Here is a 24,652-nt window from a genome sequence, read left to right as displayed (position 1 = left end):
CTGACTTTGTCCGATGATTTCACCGCTTTCCAAATGTGCTGTTATCACATCTTTGATAACTGACTCTAGCAGTTTCCCCACCACTGATATCAGGCTAACAGGTCTATAATTCCCTGGTTTCTCTCTCCCTCCTTTTTTAAAAAGTGGGGTTACATTAGCCACCCTCCAATCCACAGGAACTAGTCCAGAATGTGTGTGTGTTACACATTGATCTGAGATGTCTGCATATGCATGAATACAGCTCTGAGATGACAGTGACTAGCCTTCATTTAGGGTGTCTGGAGTGTTTAGTGTGAAAATGATGGTGTTTGAAAATTATATATAATTCAAAGGAAGCATTGTAGATACATTGTAACTATAGAATTCTCCTGCTGTCACCTTTGATCTTTTGCATATAAAATATCGTGTAATATTGGATCAGAGAATCTCTTCTTCCAAGAGTGTCTGCAGTTTAATGCCTTGTTTTGCTGAATAAAGAGTTCTATATCACCAGCTTCAGTGTCTCTCATGACTTTGTTCAGTCACAACAGAGCCCATCTCCAGCAGCACACACAGCCTTATACCAGCTGCTCCCCGAACATACAGCCCACTTCACCTTGGACAGCTAGCTTAAATTCTAGATTATTGAGTAAAACAGATGGCAAAGCATCAGGGTTTCTGATGAATTGCATGCTAAGTTATCAGCAGTTCTTTACTGTACATCCACAGCAGTACTTACCATCAATGTACTGGTTGCTCCTGTCTTCTATTTGGAAACTACAACCGGGATATTTATTGGTGTGCATATTGATCATGTTGAAAGCAGGTCAGTAATGGGTCTGGAACTGCAATTTCTCATTGTAAGCTAGAATTCAGCTTGTTGCTGATGGGACATTCACAGGTGAATATGTTAGTGCACCTAGGTAAGATGCCATTGAAAATTAATCTGCATCTTAATGCTTTGCAAGGCAAAAGTATAGGTACAATCAGAGATGAAAATAGTGAAGAAGCATTTGATTCAATGTGGCTTCGTGTTCAATTCATAAATACGAGAGAGTCTGCAGATGCTGGAAATGCAGAGCCACACACACAAAATGCTCAGCAGTTCAGGTAGCATCGAAGGAAATGAACAAACACTCGACATTTCAGGCCAAGTCCCTTCTTCAGGACTGGAAAGGAAGGGGAAGACTTAAGGAGGGGGTAGGGGAAGGAGACAGTGTAAGGGGCAGTACGTAGGTTAGTAAAGGAGGTGAAGCAAGAGAGATAGAAGGTGACAGGTGAAGCCAGGTGAGTAGGAAAGGTAAAGGGCTGGAGAGGAAGGAATTTGATAGGACAGGAGGGTGGACCATAGGACAACGAGGAGGAGGAGTGGACGCAGGGATGACAGGCAGGCAAATAGAGGTAAGAAGTCAGAGTGGGGAAGAGAAGAAGAGGAGAGGGGGAAAGGACTTTCTTAAATCAGAAGGAGAAATCAATATTCAAGTCATCAGGCTGGAGGACGCACTGACGGAATATAAAGTGTTGCTCCTCCACCCTGAGGGTGGCCTCGTCTCAGCACAAAATTGAATTGACTTTATTTCTTACATCCTTCACATACATGAGTAAAAATCTTTACGTCTCTGTCTAAATCTGCAATTTGCAATCATAGTGATTTATAATAAGTAGAATAGTAAATGTAACATACAAATACACTCAAATCAGCATGAATTAATCAGTCTGATGGCCTGGTGGAAGGAGCTGTCCCAGAGCCTGTTGATGCTGGTTTTTTTGCTGTGGTACCATTTCCCGGATGGTAGCAACTGGAATTGATTGTGGTTGGGGTGACTCAGGTCCCCAATAATCCTTCAGGCCCTTTTTACACATCTGTCTTTGTAAATGTCCTGAATCGTGAAGTTCACAACTACAGATTGGGAATGGGAATGGAAATTAAAATGTTTAGCCACCAGGAATTCCTCTTTTGGTGGATGGAATGGAGGTGCTCGATGGGGCATTTCCCCACTTTATGACAGGTCTCACTAATGTAGAGCAGGCTGCAATAGGAGCACTGGACACAACTGCAAACAGTACAAACTGTTTGTCGTAATCACACGTTCCAATTAATTTTATTGCCTTCTATTATTTCCCAATTGTATATTCTGATTTGTGGGATGAATTTCACTGCTTCATAATGGTACTTTACTTATTCACACCTACTCAGATAATGATCAGGAGGATGTATGCATTCGACTGCAAGGTATATCACAAGGTAATTTAGAGAGCACCAGTAAGAAAGATTATCTGGGAGAGAGAGAGAATGATGAAGCAGCAACTGATGGTGTCCAGGGAAAACAGGAAACACTTAGCTGTGGAATCAAATGACCAAAATCTTTACAATTTCTCTGATCTGGCAGTTTAAGTTCATACTTTGGTAGAGATAATGCCACCTCTTTAAACATCATTATCTTCATAATTTATAAATTCTTTGATAATAAAAGTACTTTGAAACTTCCATAATTTATTGTGTGTTATGTGTTCTATTATGCATTACACCCTGGTTCGGAGAAACATTGTCTTGTTTCTACATATATTATATGGTTATATATGTTATATACATGTATATAGTTAAATATCAATAAACTTACCTGAGTAATAAATTATTACTAATGCAATTCAGAACATTTCCCCAACTCAGCCAGAAAATTTACTGTAGATGGCTGAGGAAAAAAAAAGTTGTGCCCAATTCAATCCTTCCAGCCAAGAAGCATGAAGCCTTGAGCACTATTTTGAATAATTAAGACCAAAAAACTTAGAAGCAAGTGGAACTTTTTTTTGCCCAGGATAATCTGAAGCTTAACTGGGAAGCACAAGCAGCCTAATTGTAATGTTTAATAGAGATGTTTGAATTGACAACTGATTATATTTGCACTGTTTTACCAAGTTTCTTGAAATTTATACACAGTAAGGCACGCACTCAAATAAATTAATTCAAGCATCCATCAAGGATTAATAATTGCTGTTTAAACAAAGTGCACGTAGTTATAAGAAAATACACAGTTGTTTATTTTCTGGGTTAAGATAGTAAATCAAAAAAATTACCTATTAATGAATCATTTAAAGAATTTAGTATGATAAAAATTTCCCCTTTTCATTTTTAGAACGCTATGGAAAATCAACTGGTTAATGGATAAATCTAAAAAAACATTGAAAATGGGCAGATTGAAGCAATGGTCACAATAGGCTTGGCAATTTCCAAGAGTGAATTTTTATCAAGGAAGAGAACAGAAAAGGGGCACAGATTGAGGTTCAACACCCTTCTGTTAAAGATACAAGGTTGTTTTTTGAAGTCTCAAGACAGCAGCGGCTGAATCAACAAGTCTAATGTGGTGATGTAAGAATACTGTGTAGCTGCTGGAAATCTGGAGCAACTCAGAAAATGCAGTAGGCACTGCAGGTCAGACAGCATCTACAGATTCAGGACTGGAAAGAAACAGGGGAGAAGCCAGAACAGAAGGGTGGAGGGAGGGGGTGGACTGAGAGCTGGCATGTAATAGGTAAATCCAGTAGAGAGGCAGAAGATAGGCAGGTGGTGAAGGGACTAGGAACAATGTAATAAGCTTGGAAGTGACAAAGGGCTGAAGATGGAAAGGGTGGTGGACCGTGGAATAAAGGGAAGGAAGTGAGTGAAGAACTGAAGGGAGGAATGTGTATATAATGGCAGATTGAAAAGGCAGGATAAAGAGAAGAGGTAACGCGGCCAGTGAGAATGGGAAAACAAAAGGCTGAGGCAGATAGGAGTGGTTACCAGAAGCTGGAGAAATTGATGTTCATGCCATCATTTGGAGATTACCAAGATGGAATACGAGGTGCTATTCCTCTAATTGACATCTGGCCTCAATTTGGCAGTACAAGACGCCAGACAGGCTGGTGTGAGATGTTATGGGATTGATTCTCTGAAGAACTCCCTTGTTGTTTAGTGGAAAATCCAGATCTGCCTTTGTTTTCTCTATCCTCAGTAAGTCACCTTTCCATGTGCTTTTTACTTTAAACGAATCATAGCATGACAGTTGATAAATTTCAATTCAAATGATTAAATATGTCTTTAATAAAAAACTTCAATCAGAAATAGTAGCTGTGAAACTGGCAGATTGCATGTAGAGTAGATTAGTAGAGCTACTAGGACTTGATGTTTCGATCCCTATGGTAAGTTGGCACTCTCAATGTTGGCAGTGGGCTTGGAGTGGTGACAAGGAGAGAGGGTAGGTACATCATCGGGGTCATCAGGTGGGCACCCTCCTTCTTTGACGTTTCATTGATAAGCCCACGACGTCTCCAGAGGGTTCAATGGTGCTACCTGGCGTCCCAGATACAACCCCCTCAGTTCCATACCCTCCTATCTTCATCTTGCAGCCCAGTTGTTGTCTTTCCTTTTAATCCAAATCCAATTGCTGCTTTCTTCTGCTGCATTTGACAAGGACTTGATTGCTTGTTGGAGGGGAGTGACCCCTCACCCCCATCTTCTTCAATAGACTGGTGGTAGATGTAGCAATGAATCCCCTGCATCCCACTTCTACAGGGAAAATCTTGGTCTTCCAGCCATTCTGGGCAGCTTCAGTTGCCAGTTCAGAGTACTTGATCTTTTTCCTCTCATAAGCTTCTTCGACACCATGTTCCCATGGTACTACCAATTCCACAACATATGCCAGCTTGGCTGTTGTGGACCACAGGGCCATGTCTGGCCGGAGTGTTGTAGCCGCAATGTCTGGGGAAAACACAAGCTTTTTTTCCAAGTCCACGTCCATTTTCCAATCCCGAGCAACCTGCAGAATGCTTATATCTTTAGATGTTATCTGGTGCTCTGGAGGATGGCCTGCTGGTACAAACCGTGTGATGTGGACATTTCCTGCCGATGTTTGTGGGAGAGCATTTGTGGTGATTCGCCTCTGTTCCAAGATTGATGCCAGCTGTCTGAGATCGTAGTTATGCCGCCAAGTGTACCGTTCCTGGATGAGGCTCGTGGTGCATCCTGTTAAAATGTGCCTTAGTGATCCAGGTGCTTAACAAAGAGAGCAAGCGGGGTCTTCTCCCCACCACTGGTTCAGGTTCTGGGGTATGCGTAGGAGGTCATATGTGGCTCTGATGACAAAACTTAGCCGAGATCCCTCCATCTCCCAGATGTCAAAGTGTATCTGGTTTAATTTGTATCTGGTTTAATTTGTATCTGTATGACTCTAAGCCCATCCAAGTGGTTGGCTCATTATTGTCTTCTCAGTTCTGCGGTAACTAGGTCACAGGCCTGGTTGATAGATAATCATATGTGCTCTGAGTAATATACATATTTGTCTGATTTAAGGTGTGCTCATCATTTACAACATTCATTTCTAACAGATATGCACTTTCTATCTATGCAGAGAGATCATAAGAAGTTAGCATTAGGGATATTGTATTCATATCAACCAATGTAGTCAACTACCCTCTGTATCTGGAATTGAAAGTGTATCTTTGACAAGAAACACTCAACCTTTTCAGTAGCTGTTCAACATTATGACCCCAAAATGAAAAGCTATGATTTCAACAGTGGAATTCAATGAAAGAATTAGAGAAAAATTAAATTCCAATATGATGTTTTCATATCTGAAATAATTTAGTTATTTGAAAGTAATTAAATATTCTGGGTAAGCTTGAATGTCATTGAAAATAATGAACATGGAAGGAGTTGCTGTGTTATCCACAACACTGTCATACAAGTCTGTTGGATCACTTGGACTTTTTGAAGGGGGTGCGACCATTCCACCCTGTCCTCGACAGTAGATTCCAGTTAGTACTCGGGCACGATACATGTACTTCATTCCATTCGCGTCAGGTTTTGAGTAAGTGTTGTGAGCAGAATAGCTTGCATTTACGGCAAAATAGGTGCCATTCCCATACATTGTGGCTACAAAAGAAAGTTAAACATTGCTTAATTGAGCAATACTATTTCCACTTATCAAACAGAAAACAAGCTAATCATTTTAAGGAAACAAACCAGAAACACTTGCTTCCAACATTCCAAGATTAAGCAATTGTAAAGACTTTTTAAAAATATGATTTGAAAAATGGAAACTGGAAGATTTGGAGCAGAGGAGCTGGTGTTTAATTTCTGCGATGATTAAGTGGTTTGTGCACATTGTGGTCCTATGCTGAGTGAAAGCAATATCTTACTATTTTAAAATCAGGGTGATGTGCCTCAGATGAAAAGCATTTTGCATTTTATTCCTGCAATCTAGTTTACAAACCATTGTATTTTACAGCTTAAAGAAAGGAATTATCTAAAAGATTACAGAATTTTGCTGATTAAAATAATGATAAATACTTCCAAACTAAATAATAATACATTTCTGGTTAAATATAAACATCAGAACATATTTTCTTTCCCTTTTGACTATTCCTTCACCAATACTCTCCATATTCCAATTTCCAGAGTTGCAATTTGCCCTTTTGATTAAAATTTCATTGCATACCATTCCTTCCAGCATAGCTCCGGTTGAATCCATGACGACTGATTAAACTGAGTGCATCTGGTGCAGTTCCATGGAATAAATTCCTCTCATTATTAGTTCCACGTGGATTTTTGTTATCAAACTGCTGTTTTTTAATCATATAATTTTTCCAAAGACATGGGTTTTGAAGTCTTTCAATCTGTTAACACAATTTCCTTGGTCAATTGTGCTTATAGTTTCAACAAAAATAATCTCAAACAAACTTACCTTCTATTACATGGGATGCTGTTCCTATCACATGAAATGCTGATTTCCAGCACCTGCATTTCTTAGAAACTTTCCAAATTCTCTTACAATCATTTATGTAGAAAGCATCTTAAGTATATACTGTATACTTTGCTTGACTGGTGGTAAGAATCTGTATTTAGTGCTTAGGATACAAGGTTTGTGCTAGGATAGTCTGAATGCTTATTGATGTTAATATATGAAGATCAACCAAATACTGCATCCACACCAGGGTAAAGCAGTAGCAGAGCTGTGCTCTGCCCACACTCTTGTACGAGTCAGAGTGCTGGCACATGACAGTAGGCGACCTTGCCATACTGTTGTCATTCCACACCATGAGCCTCTGGAAGACCCTCTGTATTTTCTGGTCAAGAAAGATCACTGTTGGATCTCCATTTATTTTCCGATCCTTAGGATTCTTTCAGGAGTCAGGAATGACAAGCATTCTTAATTATAAGATTTCAGATTATTTTAGAGTACAAACATGCAAATACTAAGCAAACTAAATAAAGAGCTGAGAATCGATGCTAAGAGCTGTTTTAATGAGGAGACAAAGGAATAAAGAAGCCAAGAGGCCAAGATGGTTTCTCCGAAAAATCCATTGCTTTTATAGAAAATTTGTTAGATAGAGAATAAACTAGCTAATAGCCTACATAATTAAAACAATTACATAATGTGGATAATGCGCTAATACTTAGCCAATGAAAAACGAGAAAGGTGATAAACTGTTAATTTTAGCTGCTATACCATTTTCTGCCAAGTGGGGATGAACCACCACATACTGTGAAAAGTACGAGTTTGTTAAGAAGTATGAATCTTATAAAATGTTATTAAAAAAGTGGTTTCCAACATCTCCAACCATGCCCTACTCCTTCAGTGTCATCAAGAGGTGACGGACACAATCATCATGAGGAACTGTTGGAGATCGATTGGGCACGTGATGAGAGGAGAGGCTAACTCCATCATCAAGACAGCACTACACTGGACCCCTGATGGGTGGAGGACATGCAAGAGACCAAAGACAACTGGGCTCCGTACTTTAGAGGCAGAAATGAGGATCCTGAACCACACCTGGATTGCCAGGAGCTGTACCATCAATTTGCATGTCGCTCAGGGTCCTGGACTATACATGCGTTTTCTTGTGCAATAATTTGTGTTTTCTCTTCTCTCACTATTTTGAATGTATACTATGCACCTTGGCCCCAGAGGAAAGCTGTCTCACTTTGACTGTATCCATGTACGGTTTGAATGATAATTAAACCTGATTTAATAATGTAGACGACTGTAGCTAGTACATGTCCAATTAAGATAAATGGTCACTATACTGTAACAGAGTATGGATACTACCAAAGATTTCACATAAATGTGACAAGAAAACAACAGGCATCATATGCTAATAATGAGTGAGGTCCTGATATGCACACACTCTGGGTAAGTATGAACACTAGAAAAAATTAGGCAGTGATAGGCATTTGTGAAACAGTGTATCTTTGTCCATGGTAGGTCATGTCTTAACAATCTTAAAGTTTTTAGAAGTTACCAGGAAAATGGATGAAGGCAAGGCAGTGGAAGTTGTCTACATGGACTTTAAAAAGGTATTTAACAAGGTCCCACATGGGAACTTGGTCAAAAAGGTTCAGTTGCTTGGTGTTCAAGATGAGATAGTAAACTGGATTAGACATTGGCTTTGTGGGAGAAGCCAGAGAGTGCTATTAGATGGTTGCCTCTCTGACTGGAGGCCTGTGACTAGTGGAGTGCTGCAGGGATCAGTGCTGGGTCCATTGTTGTTTGTCATCTGTATCAATGATCTGGATGATGGTGTGGTTAACTGGACCAGCATATTTGCAGATGACACCAAGATCGTGGGTGTCGTGGACAGCAAGGAAAACAATCATGGCCTGCAGAGGGATCTAGAGCAGCTGGAAAAATAGGCTGAAAAATGGCAGATGGAATTTAGTGCAGACAAGTGTGAGACATTGCACTTTGGTTGGCCCAACCAGGGTAGGTCTTATATAGTGAACAGTAGGACAAAGGAATCTGGGAATACAGGTCCATAATTCATTGACGTGGTGTCACAGGTAGTTAGGGTTGTCAAGAAAGCCTTTGGCATTGGCCTTCATTTATCAATGTACTGAGTAGAGAAGATGAGATGCTGAAGTTGTATAAGATGTTAGTGACCATTAGTGATGGGAACCTTGCATTTGGAGGGAAGGTTGAGTGAAGGTTGTGTTTATTCCAGAGACCAGCTGATTGAACTATGCAAACCGATGCCAGTGCCCAGAGTGTGGTCTGAGATCTCACAGGAGCTTAGGAGGTTATGCCGAAGCTGAAGGTCAGGAGAGGAGGCTAAGGCTGAGGAGGAACTATAAACCTTCTATCACCATGATCACCATGAGAAACGTGAGGTCCTTGGGAAATACGATGGTGGAACTTGGTGCACTGATTAAGACCCAGAGGGAATACTGGGAATGCAGAGTTTTGTGCTTAACTGAGACCTGACTACATGCACATTTCTGGACCACTACGCTACCCATGCCCGGCTAAAAGACTGTCTGAGTGGACAGAGATGTTACACTGAGCGGTAAGAAGGCGAGAAGAGGGATTGTAGTTTTTGTGAATAAAAGGTGGTGTAATCGCGACATGTTACCGTAAAGGAACATTTATGTAGACTGGACCGAGCTCTTCGCCATTGGGATACGATCATATTATTTGCCTCGAGAATTCTCAACTACCGTTTTAGCTGTTGTTTACATTCAACCTTCGGCTGACGTAAATCTAGCGTGTGTTGCTATTCTTTCGACTGTTGCTAGAGTACAGACTCAATATCCCAATACATTTGTGGCTGTTACTGGGGATTTTGATCATGTTTCTCTCGAGGCAACAATACCAAGGTTTTACCAATATGTCAGCTGCCCTACACGGAACAGAAAAACACTGGACCTTCTGTTTGCGAACGTAAATGATGCAGAAGTGCCACTGCCCTACACAAGACAACAGAACAGTGGACATTCTGTACGTGAGTGTAAAGGACGCAGACAGTGCCACTGTCCTTCCCCCACTCGACAGATCTGATCACAAGCCGGTCCTGCTGACACCCAGGTACGTGCCTCTTGTCCAGCGGCAGCCTGGGTCAACAAGGATTGTAAAGAGGTGGACTCAGGATGTTCATGAGGCACTGCAGGAGTGCTTTGAGAGGACGGACTAGGATGTGTTATGTGCACCACACAGGGAGGATATTAACAAAATGACTGATTGTATCACAGACTACATCAAATTCTGTGAGAACACCACAGACTGTACGCTGCAAGCCCTGAATCAGCAGTGACCTGAAAGAACTTTTGAATATGAGAAGAAAGCCTTCAGATCTGAATACAGACAAGTACTGAGTACAGAGTGAACTGAGGGTGAGGCTGAGGGAGTGCAAAGAATCCTACAAGAGGAAGCTGGAGTACAAGCTCCAGCAGAATAGAATAAGGGATGTGTGGTCGGGCATGGAGCAGATCACTGGCTTCGAGGTTAAGGAAAGGAAGATTGAGAGCTGCATGGATAGGGCCAATGAATTGTTGTTTTTCAACAGGTTCAGCATGGGACCTCCTGCTGTCCCCTCCCCCACCTGCCCAAAACACACACCTTCCCTGCCCCCAAAGCCTGTTCCCTCCATCCCTCCCTCCCCTCTGGTGAGTACTTGTGTTGCGAACCCCCCAACTTTGGAGTCTCCTGCCTCCATGGGGATGACCACCCTCCCCCACCTGACCGACTGCAGGTCAGGGTAAGAGACAGCTGGAGAGACTACATCAAGGCAAGTCTGCTGGACCCGATGGTATCAGCTCAGGGTACTGAAGGCCCGTGCGAACCAGCAGTCTGGTATTTTGCAGCATCTTTACAGTCTGAGTCTGAGTCAGGAAAATATATGGTGCTATGAAAGACTTACTGCTTGTTTCCTGTACCCAAGAAGGTGACTTCATCTGGACTTACTGACTACAGACCAATTGCCCTCACATGTCATGTAATGAAGATACTGAAGAGGCTGGTCCTGACTTACCATAGACCGCAGATGAGATCTTCATTGGACCCTCTACAGCTTGCCTACCAACCTGATGTGGGAGTGATGAGGCCATCGTCTACCTGTTGCAGAGAGCTCACTCCCACCTGGATGATGCTGGTGGCATTGTGAGAATCACTTTTTTGATTTCTCTTGTGCCTTCAATACAATCCAGCCACTTCTTCTGAGCAAGGAGTGAAGCTGCAAAGGATGGGTGTAAACAAATCCACTATCTCCTGGATTACTGACTACCTGACAGATAGACCTCAGTTTGTACAGCGGAGTGGTTCTCCGTCTGAGATGGTGGAGAGTGGCACTGGAGCACCACCAGGGACTGTCCTGTCTCCACAATGTACACCTCAGACTTTCAGTACAAATCTGCGTCTTGTCACTTGCAGAAGTTCTCTGATGACTCTGCAGTAGTTAAGTGTAGCAGAGATGAGCAGGAGTTGGAGTACAGGGGACTGGTGGACAAGTTTGTGGAGTGGAGCAGGAGGAATCACCTGCTCCTGATTGTGGTCAAAACCAGGGACATGGTGATTGATTTTAGGAGGAACAGTACTGTGACAAGTCCTGTATCTATTCTGGGAGAAGATATTGCGGTGGTGGAGGAGTACAAATACTTGGGTGTTCACTTTGACAACAGACTCGACTGGAAAACCAACACCAAGGCTATTTACGAGAAGGGGATGAGCAGACTCTGTTTTCTAAGGAAGCTGAGATCCTTCAATATGTGCAGCAGGGTGTTGGAGATCTTTCATCCGTCTGTTGTAGTGAGTGCAGTCTTTATTTGCTGCTTTATGTTGGGGGAGCCGCAGCAGTGCTGGTGATGCAAAAAGACTAAATAAACTCATAAAAATGGCTGGATCCATCCTTGGCTACAACTTGGACTCTTCTGAATCAGTGATGGAGAGGAGATCACTAAACAAACTGTTATCCATTATGGACAATAAGGCAGATTTTCTCCATGACCTACAGAATAAGCAGCAGATCACCCTTTCAAACAGACTCATTCAGCTCTGCTGTCACAAGGATCGTTACAGAAAATCTTTCCTACCAAATGCAGTAAGTACATATAACAGTCAATCACTGTGTGACAGAAGAACACACATCATAGTACAATAGTCTCTGCTTTGTTATTTTGTTCATTATCATTGCACATTGGTAAATTATTGTGTATATTATTATTCTGTACTTTATTATTAGTTAATATTATATTCATTATTTATTATTGCTGCATTTTAAATGTTGCTACTGTAACAAAATAATTTTCCATTTGGAATCAATAAAGTACTTATTATTAATATGCTATGTTGAAGTCGCATAAGATGTTCGTGAGGCCTAATTTGGAGTATTGTGTGCAGTTTTGGTCAAATACCTACAAGCAATATGTAAACAACAGGAATTCTGCAGATGCTGGAAATTCAAGCAACACACATCAAAGTTGCTGGTGAACGCAGCAGGCCAGGCAGCATCTATAGGAAGAGGCGCAGTCGACGTTTCAGGCCGAGACCCTTCGTCAGAACTCTTCCTTCAGTTAGTCCTGACGAAGGGTCTCGGCCTGAAACGTCGACTGCGCCTCTTCCTATAGATGCTGCCTGGCCTGCTGCGTTCACCAGCAACTTTGATGTGTGTTGGTTGAAGCAATATGTAAATAAGATTGAAAGAGTACAGAGAAAATTTGCAAGGATGTTGCCAGGACCTGAGTTATAAGGAAAGATTGAATCAGTGTGGGCTTTATCCCTTGGAACACAGAAGATTGAGGGGAGATTTGATCAAGGTATACAATATTATGAGAGGTATAGATAGGTTAAATGCAAGCAGACTTTTTCCACTGAGGTTGGGTGAAGATACAATCAGAGGTCATGGGTTAAGGGTAAAAGGTGAAACATTTAAGGGGAAACTGAGAGGAAACTTCTTCTCTCAGAAGGTTGTGAGAGTGTTGTATGAGTTGCCAGCACAAGTGGTGCATGTGAGCTCAATGTTAATGTTTAAACGAAGTTTGGATAGGTACATGGATGGTAGGGGTATGGCGGGCTATGCTCCTTGTGCAAGGTCAATGGGAGTAGGCAGCTTAAATTGTTTTGGGGGTGGGGGGGGTTGAAGGCCTGTTTCTGTACTGTGCCTTTCTATGACTCTATTGGGACAGGCAGCCACAAATCAAAGAAACCCAATGGAACTCGTTAAACAAAACACCATTAAACACTCATTCTGCAGAAAAGAAAGAAATCGTGCAAACAATAAAAGTAAACAAATGATACCCAGAAGTGAAGTTCACTAAAGTGATTCCACAGCCATGAAGCCAGTCACAGCCGATCTAGGAGCTCGTTAGTTTCAGGCCACAGCCTCAGCTGAGCACAGAGATGAGTAAACCTGGTGGAGTAGTGAGCTGAACACAGGCTCATCCCTCACCTCCAGCCCCAACACACTGACCTTTTCAATCTGGCCTGGGGCTTAAATCAGGCAAGCCTTGGGTTGTTTCTCATTCTCAGACCCAAGCCCAACCGCTTTGATACGCTGAAAACATATTAGATCTCTCCTTGTTAAGTTACAAGGTTATGAAGTACAAATGGGCTCATGATAATTAATTTGACATACCTTTACAATCTGACGCTGCGCAACAGTTGCTTTGAATGATTGTGCTACATCCTGATATTCTTTGGAATTCTGTTGGAGCTCCACAGATTTACTTTGTAAATTTTGCATGTCATCCCAATGTGTTGGTAGGCTATCAGTTAGTGTTCCTGCAGATATATCAAATAAATCATTATTATTACCTTTGTTCAAAGTTAATGTACTATCAACGTACATGTATGTTACAGTACACAGTTGGGATTCATTTTCTTGCAGACTTACTCAATAAATCTGTAAAATAATAATTATAACAGATTCAATGAAAGACTGTCCAACTAGGGTGTACAACCAGAGTGTGGAAGAGGAGAAAATGCAAACACAAAAAAGAAAGACAAAATAATAATACATAAATACACAATAAATATAGAGAACATGAGATGAAGAGTCCTTGAAAGTGAGTCCAATGGTTGTGGGAACACTTCAATGAAGTTGAGCGAAGTTACCCTCTTTGGTTCAAGAGCCTGAGGTTCATTTTCTTGTCAGCACTTACAGGAAAATAATAGAATAACATTTTATGAAAAACTATCTGAAAAAGTGTGCAAAAAAAGAAAAACTGAGCAAATAAAAAATACTGAAAGCATGAGTTGTTTAAAGGACAGTTTGTAGGTCATAGAATTAGTTCAGAGTATTGCTTAATGAAGTTATCCACAATGGTTCTGGAGCCTGATTGATGTAGGGTAATAACTGTTCCTGAACCGTGTGGTGTGGACTCTAAGGTTTCTGTATATATTGGCCGATGGTTGTAGTGAGAAGAAGTTGTTAGTCAAATGTGGGTTTTAGATGATCAGTGATAAACATTTTAGACCAGAGATAATTTCCACTTCTTTCTCTTTCCATTTGTGCAGCAGCAGTACAGTACAAAAGTATAAGTTAAATTTGTGCAAAAAGAGGAAATAAATAGTGAGGAATAGTGTTCATGGGTTAAATGTCCATTCAGAAATCAGATAGCAGAGAGGAAGAAGCTGTTCCTGAATCACTGACTGTGTGCCTTCAGGCTTCTGTACCTCTTCCCTGATGGTAGCAGCAAGAAGAGGGCATGTCCTGGGTGATGGGGGTCCGTAACGATGGATGCTGCCTTTTTGAGTCATCACTCCTTGTAAAACTCACCAGGTATAACAATCTGCACAAAATATTTCTCAGTTCAGGAACTGTCACTGAAAGTTACCCCACATGAGTACTGTATTGTTAAAAATGCCATAATTATACCTGAAGTTAATTCCATTGAAATAAACAGGGCAACATCCAGAGACAGAGGAAAAATACGGACATGACTGATGCATGATTTCTTGCACATGATTCAGAACAGCTGGAAGAATGGCAGGTGGGATTTAATCCAGACAAATGTGTTGCATTTGGCAGGGCAAACCAATGAATGGTGAGAAGAATGAGGAGGGCGGTAGAAAAAATGGATCTGGGAATACAGAAACTGCATCACAGGTTGGTAGGGTTGGAAAGAGAGCTTTGGACATATTGGCTTTCATATATTAGAGCTTTAGACCATCAAACATCGGAGTAGAATTAGACCATCTGGAAAATCAAGTCTGCTCCACCATTCAATCATGGCTGATCCTTTTCTCCCCCTCCTTAGCCCCACTCTCTGACTTCCTCCCCCATAACCTTTGATGCCATGGCCAATCAAGAACCTATCAATCTCTGCCTTAAGTATATTCAATGACCTGGCCTCCACAGCTGCCTGTGGTAGGAAGTGCCACAAATTCACCACCCTCTGCATCTCTGTTTTAAATGGATGCCTCTCTATCTTGAGGTAATGCCCTCTTGTCCTAGACTCCCCCACCATGGGAAACATCCTTTCCACCTCTACTATGTCTAGACCTTTCAACATTTGAAAGGTTTCAATGAGATCTCCCCTCACCCTTCTAAGTTCCAGCGAGTCTAGGCCCAGAGCCATCAAACGTTCCTCATATGATAATCCTTTTATTCCTGGAATCATTCTTATGAATCTACTCTGGACCCTCTTCAATGCCAACACATCTTTTCTAAGATAAGGAGCCCAAAATTGTTCACAATACTCAATGTGAGGCCTCATCAGCATCATATTCCTGCTCTTGTATTCTAGACCTCTTGAAATGAATGCTAACATTGCATTTGCCTTCCTCACCACTGACTCAACCTGCAAGTTTACCTTTAGGGTGTTCAGCAAAAGGACTACCAAGTCCCTTTGTATCTCTGGATTTTCTCCCCATTTAGAAAATAGTCTGCACATTTATTTCTTCTACCAAAGTACATGACCATCAATTTTCCAACATTGTATTTCATTTGCCACTTTCCTGCCTATTCTCCAAATCTAAGTCTTTCTGCAACCTTCCTGTTTCCTCAACTCTACCTGCCCCTCCACCAATCTTTGTATCATCTGCAAACTTGGCATCAAAGCCATCTATTCTATCACTATATCTTTGATATACAGCATAAAAAAGCAGTCCCAACATCGATCCCTGCAGAATACCACGTCACTGGCAGTCAACCAGAAAAAGATCCTTCTATTCCCACTCGCTGCCTCCTACCAGCCAATTCTCCAACTATGCTAGTGACTTCCCAGTAATAGTACGGGCTCCTAACTTGGTAAGCAGCCTCATGTGTGGCACCTTGTCAAAAGCCTTCTGGAAGTCCAAATATACATCTACTGCATCCCCTTTATCTATCCTACTTGTAATCTCCTCAAACAATTCCAAAAGGTTTGTCAGGCAGATTTTCCCTTAAGGAAACCATGCCAACTTTGTCCTATCTTGTCCTGTGTCACCAAGTACTCCATAACCTCATCCATAACAATTGACTCCAACATCTTCTCAAACACTGAGGTCAGGCTATCTGGTCTATAATTTCCCATATGATGCCTCCTTCCTTTCTTAAAGAACATTTTTCCAGTCCTCTGGAATCACGCCAGAGTCCAGTGATTCTTGAAAGATCATTACTAATACCTCCACAATCTCTACCGCAACCTCTTTCAGAACACTAGGGTGCAGTTCATCTGGTCTGGGTGACTTGTGTACCCTTAGGTCTTTCAGCATATTGAGCACCTTCTCCCTTTCCCCTCCACTTACTTTCTTCCTTCGCACCCTTCAGTACTTGGCACACTGCTGGTGTCTCCACAGCGAAGACCAATGCAAGATACTCATTTAGTTCATCTGGCATCTCCTTAGCCCCCATTAATATTTATTCGGCTGATTTTTTTTGAGCATTGAGTACAGGAGTTGGGATGTTATGCTGAAGTTGCACAAGACACTGGTGAGGTCAAATTTGGAGTACTGTGTGCAGTTTTGATCACCTACCAACAGGAAAGATGTAAACCGGGTTGAAAGAATACAGAGAAAATATATAAGGGTGTTTCTGGGTATGGAGGAAAGATTGAATAGGTTAGGACTATATTCCTTAGAATGTAGAAGACTGAGAGGAGATTTGAAAGAGCTCAACATAATTATGAGAGGTATAAATAGGGTGAATGCAAGCAGGCTTTTTCTACTGAAGTTGGGTGGGACTATAACCAGAGGTCATGGGTTAAAGGTGAAAGGTGAAAAGTTTAAGGGGAACATGAGAAGAAACTTCTTCAGTCAGAGGGTCGTGAGTGTGCGGAATGAGCTACCAGCACAAGCGATGTGTGCAAGCTCGATTTTTCAACGTTTAAGAGAAGTTTGGATAGGTACATGGATGGTAGGGGTTCATGTCAAGTTTGTCACCTAAGTGCATTGTTGTATGACAAAGGCAATCATGGTCTTTTCATAATCATAATTGTTCTTAGCAATTTTTTCCCTACAGAAGTGGTTTGCCATTGCCTTCTTCAGGGCAGTGTCTTTACAAGATGACTGACCCCAGCCATTCTCAATGTTCTTCAGAGATTGCCTGGCGTCTGTGGTTGCAAATCCAGGATGTGATATGCATCAGGGGCTCTACAACCATCCACCACCTGCTCACATGGCTTCACGTGACCCTGACTGGGGGGAGGGGAGCTAAGCATGTGCTACACCTTGCCTCAGGGTGAGTTGCAGGGTGGTGGAGGGAAGGAGTGTCTAACACCTTCTTTGGTAGAGACCTATCTCCTCCCTGCCACATAATGAGGATGAATAGGGTAAATGCTTGCAGGCTTTTAACACAGGTTGGATGAGGCTAGGATAGAGGTACTGTAATAGGTTAAGGGTGAAAGTTGAAATATTTAAGGGAAACCTCTTCACTCAAAGGCAATGTGAGTGTGGAATAAGCTGCTAGTGGAAGTGGGGGATGTATTGCAATAGTTAAGAATACAACATGAAATGCTGTCATAGGAAAGCAGAATCTATCAGAGATCCTCACCACCTACGCCATGCTCTTTTCGCACTACTGCCATCAGGAAGCAGGTGCAAGAGCTCAGGACTCGCACCACCAGTTTCAAGAACAGTTACTACCCATATAACCATATAACAATTACAGCACAGAAACAGGCCATCTTGGTCCTTCTAGTCCATGCCAATTGCTTACTCTCACCTAGTCCCACCGACCTGCACTCAGCCCATAACCCTCCATTCTTTTCCTGTCCATATAACTATCCAATTTTACATATCGAACCTGCCTCTACCACTTCTGCCGGAAGCTCGTTCCACACTGCTACCACTCTCTGAGTACCCCTCAGCCATCAGGCTCTTGAACACAAGGGGATAACTACACTCACTGGCCCATCCATTGAGATGTTCCCACATCCAATGATCTCACTTTTAGGAGATGTTATTTCAAGTTCTCGTTATTTGTTGCTAATTATTTATGTTTGCATCTGCAGTTTGTTGTCTTCTGCACTCTGGTTGATCTTTCATTGATTCTGTTACAGTCACTGTTCTACAGGTTTGCTGAGTATGCCCGCAGGAATAAAAGAATCTCAGGGTTGGATGTGATGACATTTGTATTCTGATAATGAAAGTTACTTTGAACTTTGGAAAAGTACATGGATGGGAGGAGTATGGAGGGCTACGGTCCAGATATAGGTGATGGGATTTGGCAGAGTAACAATTTGTCACAAAATAGATGGGCCAACATGTCTCATTCTCAGCTGGGCACGCTATGAGTATGAATGAAAAGAAAGGTACAAATTAAATACAATGAAAAATTTACTTTCAGCTTTCAAAATCCTTTTCAAATTCATCTCACTTCCATTGACCCTTACAGTACACTTGTTCAAATCCACGACACATAGCTGATAGCAAAATGTTAAAGCAATTTCAGCCTTTTGTTCAGTGAACGCCTTTTCCAGTATCAGGTTTGTCGCACTGTCAAATGTTGTGAATTGACTGTTAACTTGAAACTGCCATTCAAATAAAGTTTTGACAAGTTCCTCACCTCCTTTTTCAAATTCATTTCTTCTGACGTCTTCAATCATCCTGTGAATTTTTGTAGAGGCCTTCAGAACATCCTTTGTGATACCACAGATTTTTATCTGAGCTCCAGATTGGCTGCGTTGTAGTTCCAAAGAGATTTGAAGACTTTTCTGAAGACGATGTAATTCTTCATGTTCATTTTCAGAGAATTTAAATAAGAAATCATTGATAATAACTTCTTCACTCTGATCTTTTGAAACCGTACTTTTTATGAAGGATATAGTACTTTCAATAGTTTGCTCATTGTTTCCACAGATCTCAAAATGAGCTGTCTCTATCCCATCTTTGAATTCAATATTTTCTTCAATGAAGGAGACTGCATTTTTTTTCTTCTGTTCCCCCCAAAACACTGATGTAATTGCATCTGACATTAGCAGAAAAAAATTCACAGAATTACATAAAAGCACTGTATGCAGAGACACAGAATAGAAATTGAAAATCATTGTAACATCTACACTCATCTTGGATGAAATCTCTCTATGTTCACTCCGTCAAAACACTTGGTAACTTTAAATCAAGGAATCTGCTGGTCTGTTATGGTCATCTACTGTATCCAGTGCTCCCAGTGTGGCACTGTATATCGGTGAAATCTGACGTAGATTGCAAGACTGCCTCGCTGAGCACCTACACTCCATCTGCAAGAAAAAGCACAGGATTTCCCAGTGGTCACCCATTTTAATTCCACTTCCCATTCCCATATGTCAGTCCATGGCCTCCTCTGCTGCTGCCTTGAGGTCACTCTCAGTTTGGAGGAGCAACACCTTATATTCCATCCGGTTAGCCTCCAATCTGATGGCGTGAACATTGATTTCTCGAATTTCTAGTCATGCACCCTCCCCTTCATCATTCCCATTTCCCTCTCTCACCTTATCTCCTTACCAGCCTATCACCTCCCTCTGGTGCTCCTCCCCCTTTCCTTTCTTCCATGGCCTTCTGTCCTCTCCTATCAGATTCCCCCTTGTCCAGCCCCTTATCTCTTTCACCAATTGACTTCCCAGCTCTTTGCTTCACCCCTCCTCCCCTTCCCCCACCTTCTTACTCTGACTTCTCATCTTATTTTCTCCAGTCCTGATGAGGGTTTTGGCCTGAAACGTCAAATGTAAACTCTAAGCAGTAATTATCACAATACTGCTTTTAGGAAATGTCAGAAGCCATTTTCTAGGCTTTGAAGAAATACCCATTTCACCCACTATTTGCTTTCCCTCGTGACACCAGACAGAAAATTTTTATTTTCCTTAATCCCTGAATCTACATTCACTGACCTTGGGCACTAGGCATTCTAGCAGCACCTTATCAAAGGGTTCTAAAAATTTAGACAAAATATATCTACAATATAACTATTGTTGGTGCCTTGTTTACCCTTCTTAAGTAAGATTTTACTTTTGAACTCTACATTGAGAATTCATGTTTCTAAAGTTTTGTCCATTAACCTCTCTTAACGGGAATTGTCAAGTCAGATTTCTCTTTCTTCTTTGAACATTTGCAGCTTCCCCACTTGAAAGAGATTGAATGCGTCTACCGGAAGGTTTTTAACTGGATTCCACTCAATGACCAAACAACTTTTCCTTTCTCCTCCTTTTATTTTTTGCAAGTGCAGTCGTTTGATAGTTCCATTAGTTCCATCAACCATTAGACATTAGTCATTAGTCACTAGCCACTAGACATTAATCATAACAGTTACAAAAAAACACGTGGACTAAGATGTTAACTGTCCTGTGCTATCACCAGTGGGATCATCAGTTGATCTGCCACCTGTCTTCTGGAGTTTTGGCCCGCTTATGATCAAGACTCCCTCAAGGTGGTGGGCCAGCAGTGCTAAAGCACCACCTCCCACTGGTGAGCTTAAAAACCTGGCATCTGCCTCTATCAGAGTTGTTGGTCGCTTCCATCCAACAGATAGTCTGCTCTTCAGGTGTCTATGCAACTACTGAAGGGTTTGCAAAAGATGGATACACTGGCTATCTGCCCCTCTGGACATACTTGGTCCACACCCATGCTGATCCTTTCTCTGCTGCCTCAGCTACAGCCCTGCTGGTTGACTTGATCTCTCTTCTAGTGAAGCCAAGGTCACGCAGCCACTTCTGGAGAGTGAACGCAATAAAATGGCAGCCTACTTCGAATGGATAGCATGAGACCTTCCACCCTCTGTCTCTGCACTCTGATCTTAATTCTGCATACTTGGTTAACTTGCGCTCATGGGCTTCATCGATGTTGTCTTCCCAGGGGACTGTCATTAAGACATAAGACACTAGTCATTAGGTGAAAAACTGGCTACCTCTCCGGACTTTGTAGACGGATTCTGACCTGCACCTCTCCACTCCAGATTGGGCGACCCTTCCCGAAGGTTCCCGAGCTCCTCTTAAACCTCGTGCCATTTCCCAGAAGCGCATGTGCGCGATGATCCCCGTGACGTGAAGCTCGCGCTGACCCAAAACGCAGTGACAGCACTGCTCTTTTCCATGAAACAGTCTGTAAAGTTATTTAAAGTTCAGCACCTTACCGCAGATTCCAACGCTGCCCCCGGACTGCCGCTGTGATGCTGCCGGGTTCTCCCGATGTTCCGGGCAGAAGCAGCACTCAGGCAGCGGGTCCCATCCAGTCTATCAGTGGATTCTTGCTATTCCTTTTAAATTTTATTTTCTTTTGCCTCTGGGTCCCAATACTTTCTAGAAACTGTAGTTTGACTTGACAGGAATCCATTATCTTAACTTATTTAATATTAAACTGACTGGTCCACAATTCTCTGTACCTTAAATATAGGTAATACACAAGAGTTCACTATGCCTCTGACAATATGTGTTGTATATAGTACATCATTGACCTGAACTGAACAAAACTGAATATTCCTGGACTCTTTTGATGACTTTGTAGTTTGATGATTTACATTCTGTGTTTTTCACTAGTTTTTTACCCATTTCAGTGATTTGTTCCCCCTCCCCCACATGTTGGGGGTTTGATCTTTTTCTTTGAATGGGTTTACTTTGTTTCATGGCTGTCTGAAGACTAATCTCAGTGTTGTATACTATATACATACTTTGATGACAAATGTACTCTGAATCTTGAATCATTGAAGGTCTTTTGTATCTCAACATCCTTTTAAAATGCATGATGCAAACCTGTTTTATTTTCTTTGAGTTTTAGTTTATGTAGTAATCCTATTTTTCTATTTTAAAAGCATTTATCCCATTACTCATTCTAACACAAAATATATTCTTCTTTTTAAAATGTCTGACACTTACTTGATTTTTTTTCATTAAAGATTCATTAACTGGAATATTAGATCCTTCACGCACTTTCATCCTGTTGTGAAATTCACTTAACATTTGAGGTTGAAAAATTACGATGCGAATCTTCTGCAAAGAAGCTGAAGGTTTCTTCTTTATAAATTCCACAACTGAATCAATCATTGCATCAGCAACATGGGAGGGGCTGGCATTTCCTTGTCCTGGTGATTGGCATAGAAACATTTTAAATTTACACATGTGATTTCGTTTACTAGCCACGATTAACCCCAAGTGCCAGGCAGAAGCACAGAAACTGTAGAGAACAGGCCATTTGTCTTTTCAAGACTGGAGAACCCATCTAGTGAGGTGTTGTGGGTGGAACTGAGGAATAAGAAAGGCCTGATCATGTTAATGGGGCTATACTGGAGACCACCCAACAGTCCAGGGATTTAGAGGAACAAATTTGTAGAGAGATGTCAGGTTACTACAGTAGGTGATTTTAACTTTCTACATATTGTCTGGGACTCCCTTATCTTACCGGATCAGATGGGATAGAGTTTGTCAAATGTGTTCAGGAATGTTTCCTGAATAAGTATGTAAAAGTACGAACAAGAGAGTGTGCAATACTTGATCTGCTATTAGGGAACGAGATAGGTCAGAAGTTTGTGTAGGGGAACACTTTGCATCTAATGAAGACAATGGCATTAGTTTCAAAGTAAATATAGAAAAAGATAGGTCTGGTCCATGGGTTGAGATTCTAAATTGGATAAAGGCCAATACTGATGGCATCATGAACAATCTGGCAACTGGATTGGGACAGGCCGTTTTCTGGCAAAGGTGTACTTGGTAAGTGGGAGGCCTTCAAAAGTGGAAGTTTGAGAGTACAAAACTTGTATGTGCCTGTCAGAATAAATGGTAAAGATAACAGCTTCAGGAAACCTTGGTTTTCAAGAGATATTGAGGCCGTGATTAACAGAGGCATAGGCAGGGAAGTTTCTCTGTTCATCTGATTATGGCAACCCATTTCTTGGTTTCTTGGCAAATCATTTGATTGGCAGCAAAGAATCTGACTCTAATTTCTTAAAATTAAACCCTTATCAGTTCATGGCCAATGAAACTAACACACTTTATATTACATTCACACATACTAATCTGAAGTAGGTTCCTTTTTCTGCATTAATTTTCTTCTATGTTTCTTTTATTTTCTATTCTAACCATTTTCTTACATTATTAAATATTTCAAATGTAAGAATGATAACAGTTAAGATTAAAAGTTCATTTCATACTTTGTAACATTAATAGTTTCAGCTGCCTTAATGACTATCACTTAGGAACACTCACGGAGACAACCACAGCACAGAAAGATCTTTTGGTTCAGCTAGTCCATGTTAAATTATTAATCTGCCTAGTCCCATCGACCTGCCCCTGGACAATAACCCTTTATACCCCCCTCCCCCAATCCATGTACATATCCAAACTTCTGTTAAATGTTGAAATCAAACACAGAACCATCACTTCCACAGGCAGCTCGTCGTGCACTCTTACCAACCTCAGTGAAAAGGATCCCCCCCCCCAACGTTCCCCCTAAATATTCACCTTTAACCCATGACCTCTGGTTCTCGTCTCACCCAACCTCAGTGCAAACCCCATCTATACACTTCATAATTTGTATACCTTTATCAAATCTCCTCTCAATCTTCTATGTTCCAAGGAATAAAATCCTAATCTCTTCAACCTTTCCCTATAACTCAGGTTCTCAATTCCCAGTAATGTCCTTGTAAATTTTCTCTGTAATCTTTCCTGAAGATGGGTGACCAAAACAGCACACCATACTCCAGATTAGGACATCTGGAACATAACATCCCAACTCCTGCACTCAGTACTTTATGAAGGTCAATGTGCCAAAAGCTTTCTTTACAACCCTCTCGAGGCCACTTTCAGGAAATTATGGATCTGTGTTCCCAGATCCCTTTGTTCTACCGCACACCTCGGTACCTAGTGCTCACCATGCAAGTCCTACCCTGCTTTGTCTTGCCAAAGTGCAATACCTCACACTTGTCTGCATTAAATTCAATATGCCATTTTCAGCCCATTTTTCACACTGCAAGTTTTGATAGCCTTGCTCACTATCCCACGCCTCCAGTCTTGGTGTCATCCACAAATTAGTTTACATTATCACCCAGATTGTTAATATAGATGACAAAAAACAGACTCAGCACTGATCCCTGTGGCATACTACTAGTCAAAGGCCTCCAGTCAGAGAGGTACCACTCTTTGGTTTCAAGAAAGAGATGGATAGAGTTCTTAAAGATAGTGGAATCAAAGGTTATGGGGATAAGGCAGGAACTGGATACTGATTGTGGATGATCAGCCATGATCACAGTGAATGGCGGGGCTGGCTCGAAGGGCCGAATGGCCTACTCCTGCACCTATTGTCTATTGACTATCTCCAGTCAGTCCCAGTCTATCCAAATACTTACATATCCAGTCTCTTCAAATACTTTCCAATAAATTTCCCACCGCTGATGTCAGGTTCACCGACCTATAATTTCCTGGCTGATCCTTAGAGCCTTTCTTAAACAGTGGAACAACATTTGCTATCCTCCAATTTTCCAACACATCACCCATAGCTATGGAAATTTTAAATTCCTTTGTTAGGGCCCCTGAAATTTCTGCACA

The 24,652-nt window shown here is 41.5% G+C and overlaps 1 protein-coding gene across 5 annotated transcripts in view; it reads right to left on the bottom strand.

Annotated features, from left to right (window-relative positions):
• Positions 1–1,571: 1,571 nt before the first annotated feature.
• Positions 1,572–24,652, bottom strand: part of LOC134348675 (protein mono-ADP-ribosyltransferase PARP15-like) — a 40,813-nt gene continuing 17,732 nt past the window's right edge. For 3 of the 5 annotated variants that reach the window (XM_063052445.1, XM_063052446.1, XM_063052447.1), the window contains 5 exons: positions 21,989–22,194; positions 18,712–19,113; positions 13,360–13,505; positions 6,456–6,633; positions 1,572–5,890 (listed from right to left, as the gene is read on the bottom strand). In XM_063052445.1, the coding sequence (XP_062908515.1) occupies positions 5,604–5,890; positions 6,456–6,633; positions 13,360–13,505; positions 18,712–18,751 (651 nt within the window). In that variant the 5' untranslated portion in view covers positions 18,752–19,113; positions 21,989–22,194 and the 3' untranslated portion in view covers positions 1,572–5,603. Of the gene's footprint in view, positions 5,891–6,455; positions 6,634–13,359; positions 13,506–18,711; positions 19,251–19,393; positions 22,195–24,652 lie in introns of those variants that run through there. The other 2 variants (XM_063052444.1, XM_063052448.1) reach the window with 2 other exon arrangements.

The sequence above is a fragment of the Mobula hypostoma genome, chromosome 6, assembly GCF_963921235.1.
Source record: "Mobula hypostoma chromosome 6, sMobHyp1.1, whole genome shotgun sequence".
In the NCBI taxonomy this organism is placed as follows: Eukaryota; Metazoa; Chordata; class Chondrichthyes; order Myliobatiformes; family Myliobatidae; genus Mobula; species Mobula hypostoma.
The sequence above is the reverse complement of the archived record's forward strand: the minus strand, read 5'-3'. Positions and strand labels throughout refer to the sequence as shown.